We start from the raw sequence: 9,454 nt of genomic DNA, 5'->3' as shown, positions 1-9,454 counted from the left end.
CTCCTCAGCCCCGCCGGCGGCAGGAAGCCCAGGTCCCGGGGCGGCCGGCCGGTTCCCGGAGAGACAAGGTAAAATTCAGCTGCCTGTGAGGGGCTGGAGGGCAGAGCATGCCAGGGGGCTAATGGGGTCCCTCCCGCAGCGAGCCCACCACTGGGACCCCTGGAGCCAGCCCGCGCTGCTGCCAGAGAGGAGCGAGGAGGAGGCTATGCTGTACCCCCTGCCAGAGAGGAGAGGCCAGCCCGGCAGCCCCCCGCCTTCCCGCAGCCCCCCACCATCCCAGCAGTGCCTGCCGCTCCGGTGCGGCAGCCTCCCCAGGAGGAGGAGGAGGAGGATGCCAACAGCTATGACTCCGATGAAGGCAGTACGTACCCAGGGTACCTGGCGGGAGGAGAGGGAGCTGTTTCTTTGGGAAACACAGGATTTTGAGGAGGTGTTTGCTGTGGGATTGTGATTTGTGCCATAGGTTGTGGGTCTCTGGCAGGGAGAGTCCTCAGGGAATGACGCTTTCCTGCAGGGCTCAGATCCGGGGTGGCTGTCCCTACTCAGGCATTTCAGCAGAGCTTGTGGGACCTTCAGTTGGTTTTGCACCAAATTACTCAGCTCTGAGATGTGCTGGTTTAGGCTCTTTGCTCACACAACCTTCACATTTCCAAATCTGAGTCCTGAAGGCGGCTGCTGCTTTCATCAGGGCATCCTTCGCTGCCAGCAACACCACCAGGTCTGTCTGCAGGAAAGGCTTGGTGGCTTCCGGACCTTTATGCCAGGAGAGCTTGTGCTTTTGTGCTACCCTTAAAGGGAATTTGCTGCCTGAGGGTGAGCGTCCGTGGCAGGGCATTGCTTCGCCTCTCCAGCCTGTTCCCACCGCGGATGGGAAGAGCCGCTCTGGGCCGGTGCGGGAATTGTGCTCGGGTAGGAGCAGGTGGACCCAGCTGAGGTTCTGACCCTTCATCCCTGTGGCCTTTTCCCAGTGAGCACTGAAGATAAGTACGAGCTGGTGTCCAGTGGGGCAGAACGGGGGCCAAGCCCTGGAAGGAGGTGGTGGCCACCGGAGGTGAAACACCTTCTCAGGGATGTCCTGGGGCAACTTTCCGTCCCCGGGCTGTGCCCACAGAAGGGTTTGTACTGTTACATCCTCTTTGCTTGGTGAATATTAAAGTCAGCTCAGAAGCCCCAGGCTGCCCCCTCTGTACCTTGTTCAGCTCTGACGACCAGAGCTCGTGGATCTGGCTGGGTTTGTGTGTGGCAGTTTGGGCGATGCCACCGCAGTCTCACATGTATTAAATGGCTTTTACATTTGAACTACTAATCTTTCTAATTATTACTAATCGGGGGTGATTAAACACAGTTATTGGCTGGGGTTTTAACGAGGTCCTATTTCCAACTCCTCCTCCTCTCTCTCGGTGCCAGCTACGCTGGGAGCGCTAGAGTTCAGTCTGCTCTACGACCAGGACAACAGTTCCCTGCACTGCACCCTCATCAAGGCCAAAGTAAGTGATCTTTTTTCCCCTCCTTTAACTGATTTAAATCTGTCTTGTTCCCAGCTCCTCCGGTGCCATGGGATGGAAGCAGTGTGGCCGCTGGGACACCCACTCTGCTCCTGGCTGGGGAGGTCTGTGGGGCTTTTCCTTGAGTGGGTCTGAATTTTTGGTGCATCGTGGCACCCACACCTGCTCAGGGCAGAGAATGAGGCTCTTGGCTTGCTGAAAGCATTTTCTCTTTTGCTTCATGAAAAGCTTTTTCTCTTCCCTGGCTCTGCTTAAGGAGGATTTGTTCACCGTGTTTTCTTTATTTATCTTTTAGGGCTTAAAACCAATGGACTCAAATGGCTTGGCAGATCCCTACGTCAAGCTGCACCTCTTGCCCGGAGCGAGCAAGGTTTGCCTGGTTTGGCTGCGTGTTGGGCTCGGGATGGAGCAGAGGTTTCTAGAAAAGCCCCCTGAGGTCCCTTCCTTGTGTCAGACTTCCCTGAATTTCTCTGCGCAGTCACTGACTGCTGCTGTTTTACCCAGGAGGTATCTCTGCAAAGTGACGATGCTTGCAGACGCACGCTCTCCTACCTGAGGAAGAGCTCAGCCTGCAGACAGGGATCTGCTTAGGGGTAGAGGGGAGCTCGAGGAGGTGACACTATTAATGGATCGCAAAACATCTGGCACAGAATCTAATTATTACCGGACTTTGAAAGATCCTTCTGCTTTGAAGGCGTAGAATGTTCTCATTAGACTCTGGAAGTCTCACTCCCCAGCCCAGCTAAGCTGATCTCGGTGGGGAAACCTTTGAGGAAGGGATGACCAGTGCTGGCTCCTTGCTCGAGGGCTGCACAGCTCTTTGCTGCTGCAGAGTTTCGCTCAGAGGAACTGAAAGTGTAAAACAAGGGGGAAAACAGATAATAAAACCGTTGGATTGATATTTACAGGTTTATTTTATGTGTGGGGACTTCCTCATCTCACACTGAGTAAATCAAGGTGTGGTGATCTTGGGAATTGCTTTGATTTCTATCACTCTCTGTTGCTCCTTCTTTTAATTTTTTTTTATTTTGCATGAGTGTTTGTGAGGGACACATGAACAAGTGCCAGAGCTCCTCATTTCCCAAGCTGTCATCTCCTTTAGACCACGAGAGCCATTACTCAAGCCCCGCACAGCCTGCCCTATGCCCTTTTCCATGTACAAGTGTCCCTGAGGGAGTAGATCCCAGACAGTGAAGGTGATGTCCCGCAGAGTCCTCCATGCCCTGGTCAAACCATCTCTTGTGAGCCAGAGCTGATGGAGTGTCTCTGCCAGGAGCCTAAATTCAGGTGGTTCAGGGGTGTAATTGTGCCGTGGTTTTGGTTTGATGCTGTAGTCAAACAAGCTGAGAACGAAGACCCTGCGCAACACCCGTAACCCAGTGTGGAATGAGACCCTGGTGTACCACGGCATCACAGACGAGGACATGCAAAGGAAAACCCTCAGGCAAGCAGAGGAGCCGGGTATCCCGCGGTGGGGTGGGGTGGGGACCGTGGGTCTCCTCGCACAGGGCATTGCAGGCCAGCTTTCCTTAGGAGGGCGCTGGCAGGGAGGTGCACGTGTTGACAGAGCACCTGGAAATGCAGAGGTTTTGGTCAAAGTCAACAGCCTCCATACGAACACACTGATTTCGATGGTCCTTTTTTAAAAAAAGAAAGGCATTTCGACCCTGTCATTTAATATTATTGGCATTACTATTCTTCTTATCAGCACAGAGATTTGTGTATGGCATATCTGCACATAATTTGACAGTGTCCCTGCAAAACATTTAGAGATGTCTAAAATTTTTGGCGTTTCCTTCCTACAGGAAACTTCCACCTTTTTATTTCTTGCCTCATCAGAGAGCACGTGTTAAAAATATTGATTTTCTGGCCACACAGAAGTTCAGTTTCAGTTTTGGTCGGAGGATAGTCGGATGGATGGAGGCATCGATGGTGCTTGGCTTTGTCCACCCCTCGTGCAGTGCCCTTGCAGGAGCGGTTTTGTGCTCCAGAGTCTGGCACTGCTCCAGCCTGGATGATGATCACCTTTCCCATTCCTTTCAGGATCTCTGTGTGTGATGAAGACAAATTTGGGCACAATGAGTTTATTGGAGAAACTAGAGTTTCCTTGAAAAAACTCAAAGCCAATCAGAAAAAGAACTTCAATATCTGCTTGGAGAGAGTAATACCAGTGAGTTTCTGTGAAACTTCTTGCTGTTACCATTAACGATGAGGCTGCTAATTAATGGTGTGTAATGGAGCTAGTGGTGAGGTTGGAGCTGGAGCCAGCCAAGAGCTGTAGGTGCCTGGCTTCACTGGCATCTTTAGGAGTTGGATTCCCACCCATGCCTGGGCTGATGGTGATGTGAACGTGGTGGGAATGCAGGGGAAGGTCCCTGGAGTCACTTGCCGGTGGCTGCAGATCTGCCAGCACTGCCAGCCTACACTGATGTATGTCACTATGGAGGAGAGGACAGGTCACTCCATCCCTGAGCTCTGCTCCTAAGTGCTGTGGGTAAGGTGCTGAGGTGGAGGGTGATGGAGCAGATGAATATACCTGAGCCCCCTTCCACTCCAGAGGCCAGTGAAAGAGCTGGGCTGGGCTCTCTGGGGATGTTTTTGCGATAGGACGGTGCCTCTCACGGCAGTCTCTCTTTTTGTCTTCCCCATCCAAGATGAAACGTGCTGGAACAACTGGCTCATCCCGTGGGATGGCACTGTACGAAGAGGAGGTAAGAGCCCTTGGAGGACAACATGCTCTGTGCATGTTTCACCCATCATTTCTCATGTACAAGCCCCATTTTTCCCCCAACCCCTCACGGTTCCCTTGTATCCATCGTGTCTCATCTGCTCTGCCGTTGACCGTCTTCCTTGCTCAGCCCCCGTGTCCCCACCTCTGGTCACTTCTTCTTGCAGGTAGATCGTGGTGGGGATGTGGAGGAGCGTGGGAAGATCCTCGTGTCCCTCATGTACAGCACCCAGCAGGGCGGCCTGATTGTTGGCATCGTACGCTGCGTGCATTTAGCAGCCATGGATGCCAACGGATACTCGGACCCTTTCGTTAAACTGTAAGTGGGAGCCGGGGCTGGTGTCGTGCGGTAACGTGTGGGCACAGAGCCACCCGCTGTCCTTGGGCAGGAGTTGATGCTCTGAGAGCTCCTTCCAAAACCACTGGAGAGAGGAGAGCATTTTCCAAGCACGCTAAGACCTCCAGCGAAGCCGGTTCAAGGTCCTTTGTCCCTCCATGCATGATGAAGAACACGTGTCCCACTTGCTGCGCCCTAAGCCCATGTGCCGGTTGTAGCCAGGGATTGCCCTGCCGTGCCCGTCCCTGTCCCGTGCCACATCCCCACTTCAAACAAATCCCTTCAATCAGTACAGACAGCAGGGTTGGCTGCGGTTCGTGCAGCGGTGCCTTGCTGTGACGCGCAGCGCATCTCCTCGAGCAGCAGCGCACCCACGGGTGCTGTCGGCTGCGGAGGCAGGTGATGAGGGAGCAGGGCTTGCCGGGTGTCTCCTGCCAGCACCGGGGAATAATGGTTTTAACTCGAACCTCATAAACCACGACACAGAGAGGGCCCTGCAGTCATTCCCGGCTGAGGCTGCAGATGGGTTTTCAATTGCTGTTTTCTTTTTGCCTTCAGGAAAAAAATATGTATTCTCCCTAAAAGTCACTCAATAACTCTCGTGTTGAACATTTTGCACATCCTTTTGTAGCCGAGTGGAACAGAGTAGTTTTCCTTCTCAGTCTCTCTCTTATTTTTTTGTATTTTCCATTCCCACAAACAGAAGATGATAGCTTTCCATTTTTAAATCAACTTCCAACACAGCTCTAATTAACACCAACGCTACTATTTAGTTCTGGGGCTGCAACCAGGCTGCAAAGCCCAAGTCCTAATTTTTCCCACGTTCTCTAGGTGAGCCAACCTTGGTTGAGTATACCAGTCTCTGTGGTATTAAACACTAAGGGACTATTTTTATATTTTTAGCTTTTTTTTTTTTCCATATTTCTCCCATCTCTGTATGCATTCACGTGTTCTTGGCTGGATTTTCCAGTGCCCAGGCTCGGTGACCGGCTGCACAATTGCCCTTGTCTGCTGGCAACCAGCCCGGCTCCTCATTTTCCATATTCCCTGACCGTTTCAGCTGCTCCCCGCTGTCAGCCTTGGCAGGTTCTTCCCCAGCAAAACGCAGAGTTGATCCGGTGTTGCTCTGTAAAGCACCTGTAACCATTCTTTTCGCATGGCCTGGGGAGAAAAGACTTGGGATTGTGGTTTGGAAGGACATCACGAGTGCGTCTGTATGTCTTGTCTGGCAATCCAAGAGGGGAAAAAAAAGAGTAATCAGGATTTTACTCATTTCACACTTATTTTGGATAATTTTAGAAGGTGGGAAGGGAGTCTGGCTAACCCATTTCTTTGTCTTATATCTTCAGTTGCTTTTTTTCTAGTCCAAAACCACACTTTCGGTTTTTTAGCTTATGAGCTCACGTTGTTCTTGCATTTGAGCTTTGAGCTGTTTTCTGTTGCCCCCAGTTGGCTGAAACCTGACATGGGGAAAAAGGCCAAGCACAAGACACAGATTAAGAAGAAAACGTTAAATCCTGAGTTTAATGAGGTAAGGACAGATCTAATTTTTATATTATTAAACCAACTTAGCCAATTCCTATGTTGTGTGGAGGAGATGGAAGATAAAGTCACTGAGGTTCGGTTCCCCTCTCCGCCTCCTTTCCCCTTTCGGCAGCCAGTAATATTTTAGGAATGACTTTGCCACAGGGCATCTCACCAGTTCCGTGCCGGGCAGCACTGGTACACCCCAAAACCTCCCTGCTGCCTGTGCAGTGACCCCATGTCACCCCAGCCAGGGACGTGGGTGGGACGAGCATCCCTGGGGGGTCCCGTGGCCGGTGCTGCTTTGATGGGACACCTGCAAAGATAGAAGGGGAGAGCTCAGCTTAGCGGTTTGCCCAGCATGCTGTGATCCTGGGAGGAGGGGTGCTGCAGGGAGGGAGCATTCGATCTTTGTTAGTATATTTTAAATATTGTCTCTTTGGATTTTGAATTCGGGCTGTACAAAGAGGTCATTTGCAATTTCTTAAGTGCAGTTTTTTTGGGTGTATTTTCCTGGGACTCCTGGGGTGACGTGGGTGTTCTCCTTCTGCAGGAGTTCTTCTATGATATAAAACACAGTGATCTGGCCAAGAAGTCACTGGATATTTCTGTCTGGGATTATGACATCGGGAAATCGAATGATTACATCGGTGAGCTGGAAGAGTCTGTGCTCTGGGGTGCCGTTTTAATACCCAAAACAGTGCTTGCTGTACAGGAGGGACGTGTAGGTCGCCTGCCCTGTGAGGAACCCCAGGCTGAGCTTTGAGGTGGGAACATGCAGGGTGGCTGGACACTTGGATCAAACGGCTGATCCAGCGTTTGAACCACCTGCACTGTCCCATCTCCAGCATCTTACGGAGCTTTCTCTGCAGACAGAGCAGCTCTAGTTGTTTCCACGACATTTTAAATCCAGGAGGTGGAAAGAAATGCTTGCCAGCGTGGGGTCTGTCCCCGTGGAAGTGATTTACTGGAACATCAGCATCATCTCTGAATACGATGTCTCCTCTTCTCCCTTTCTTCCAGGCGGCTGTCAGCTTGGCATTACGGCGAAGGGAGAGCGCTTGAAACACTGGTATGAATGTTTGAAGAACAAGGACAAGAAGATTGAACGCTGGCACACCCTCCAAAATGAGAACCATGTTGCCAGTGATTAAAAGGAGCCGCAGCCTGAACCTCCCCAAACGGCCCATCCTCTGCCAAGCCCCCGTAGATCTCTGATGTCTGTCTTCCAGCGCAGTCATGACTTGCTACACGCCTCTGGTCCCAGGGCAGCAATGCTCTTCTGCCTCCTCCAAGCATCCTCTGTGCCCTGTCCCACCTGAAAACTAACCCAGATCTTTTATATTCTCTTCCTTTTTTTTTTTTTGGAGGGGAAGGGTCATTGAATTATCCTGGTGTGTAATTTTGTCAAGCAATAGTTACCCTCTGACTGTTCCTCTTTCTCACTAGTCTCAGGCACGCCATGGTAGCGTTCCTGTTGTGTGTGTGATGCTCTGTGTTCCTCCAGCCTCTGCTCGCGTGGCTCGTCCCGTCACCACCCGCTTGTGGCTCCTTTATCTCCCAGCGGGATGCGTGGCCACCGGCCTGGCCGTGCTCTCATCCGGCGTGGGGGGCTTTGAGCACTGGTGTCGGAGCATCAGCCCTTTCTGCTTGTGTGATACCGATACCTCAGTTGCAATAATGAAAAAGCTCCTTGGCTTTGGTGTGGGTCATGACTGTGGCCTGGTTATCTGTGTTGTCGTGATTAGGCTAAAGCCTGTGTCACTGATGTAATCCTGCGAGTCCTGCTTGAGCTTTAGTTCTGATTTGGTACACTTGAGCAATATTGTGGTACATCCTTTGCCGAGAAGATCCGCCAATAATACAATAATGATAAGGAGAAATAGGGAGCCACTCTGTGCTCGCAGGGAAACAGAGATTTGGGTTGGTTCGTGTTCATTTCCAGCTGCTGTGTGTGGTTCCCTTTGCCCGAGGAACTTGCTCCGTTATTGCAGGAGCACACCCGTGTTTCAAGCCCGTGACTACCTCCTCCCCCCGGTCCTCGCTGCGTAGTAGTGACTAGCTGAACCCCGAGGGCAGTCCCTGGGCCCTCTCAGACTTACCCTTCCTGCTGCCACCCGTTGGCAGGAGGGAAGCCAAGGGAGAAGATGCTTCCCACCAACTAGCTGATGTGTGCAAAGATTATTGCTTTAAAACATCACAGACACTGAAATTAGCTAGGACAGCTAGAGGTCTTCCAACTTTGGATGTTTATTTTTAGCAAATCTGCACAAGAACAGTTGTCTTCAACCTGCACTTTAATGATCGTCTGGAGGTGTTTCATTTGCTCTCGACAGCAGGAGGGTCGGGACACCGATCAGGTTTGGTACCATTCGCTGTCCCTGGACAAGCTCAAGCATAGCAATGTCGGTAGTAGCACAATAAGCACTGGGATATATTGTTGGTCAGCTACACACTGCGCATGTTGTGTGAATCCTGAGCCCTCACCCCTTCGGTTCATCCATGACTTCCCTCGCAACCCGCTGCCGTAGTCCGCTGGCGTGCTGTCATGTTCTCAGTTCAGCCGTAACGCAGAGCTCGCTCTTTGGAATCGGATGAGTTCTTTTCCTATTCTTGGTGATGGGTTTTTTGCCCCCACCCTTGCGCCCAGCAGCCCTTGCTCCGAGCACTGACTTGCAGCGAGCATCGTGCAGGGCTGTGATGTCCGCGTCGGGTGGGGCTGCGTGATGCGAGCCGCTCCGCGTGCCGGGCGATGCCGTTGCGGCAGAGCAGCCCTGCCCCAGCCCAGCTCTGGGCTTACACTCCCACAGGTCTGCTTTCCCCCTCCGGCTGGGTGCTGCCAGCACGCTGTGCCCCGCTCTCCACCCAGAGACACCTGCGGATGGGGAAACCAAACCCAAACCAGGATGTGCATCCTCTGCTCTGTTCAGCCTGAGCTGGGCCGGCTCTTCCGTCGCCCCGGCCGCCGTCCTGGGCCATGGCCACCAAGGTGGGAGCTGCTCAGGGTGTGATGTGTGGAAGAAGGTAATGAGAGAGGACACTTGGAGTTTTTTTCCCTTCCTTTCATATGGTTCTTGACTCTGCACCGGCAAGTGCGATGTCCCAGAGCCCCTGCGCCACACCGTGCGGAGGACCCAGACTGGAATGACCTGGTTCTTTTGGATTGTTTCCCTCTGTGTCCCATGCTGCCCTGTGCAGTCGTGCCTGAAAATTCACTGCTCTGGGCAGGGGTGGTTTGTCTGTAGGATGCTGCCGTCATCCCTTCCTGGAGTGACGGACCTGGCCAAAACCTTTGCCTGGCCCTTGCCTGTACCTCTTGGAGCAGCAGCTGGGCACAGTGCTCTTCTGAGCCGTGTGGCT

The 9,454-nt window shown here is 52.4% G+C and overlaps 1 protein-coding gene across 1 annotated transcript in view; it reads left to right on the top strand.

Annotated features, from left to right (window-relative positions):
• The window catches only part of RPH3A (rabphilin 3A), a gene marked incomplete at its 5' end in the record, with an annotated part of 11,930 nt that extends 4,682 nt beyond the window's left edge, over window positions 1-7,248 (top strand). Inside the window, 11 exon segments of the mRNA XM_010151483.1 lie at window positions 1-68; window positions 140-361; window positions 1,408-1,487; window positions 1,801-1,875; window positions 2,840-2,949; window positions 3,549-3,675; window positions 4,160-4,216; window positions 4,401-4,552; window positions 6,020-6,101; window positions 6,648-6,744; window positions 7,118-7,248. The exon segment at window positions 1-68 is cut by the window's left edge and continues 12 nt beyond it. Coding sequence (XP_010149785.1) covers window positions 1-68; window positions 140-361; window positions 1,408-1,487; window positions 1,801-1,875; window positions 2,840-2,949; window positions 3,549-3,675; window positions 4,160-4,216; window positions 4,401-4,552; window positions 6,020-6,101; window positions 6,648-6,744; window positions 7,118-7,248 — 1,201 coding nt within the window.
• Between the last annotated feature and the right edge of the window lie 2,206 nt (window positions 7,249-9,454).

This window comes from Eurypyga helias, unplaced genomic scaffold, assembly GCF_000690775.1.
Source record: "Eurypyga helias isolate BGI_N326 unplaced genomic scaffold, ASM69077v1 scaffold4610, whole genome shotgun sequence".
NCBI lineage: Eukaryota > Metazoa > Chordata > Aves > Eurypygiformes > Eurypygidae > Eurypyga > Eurypyga helias.
This window is presented reverse-complemented; position numbering and strand designations above follow the sequence as displayed.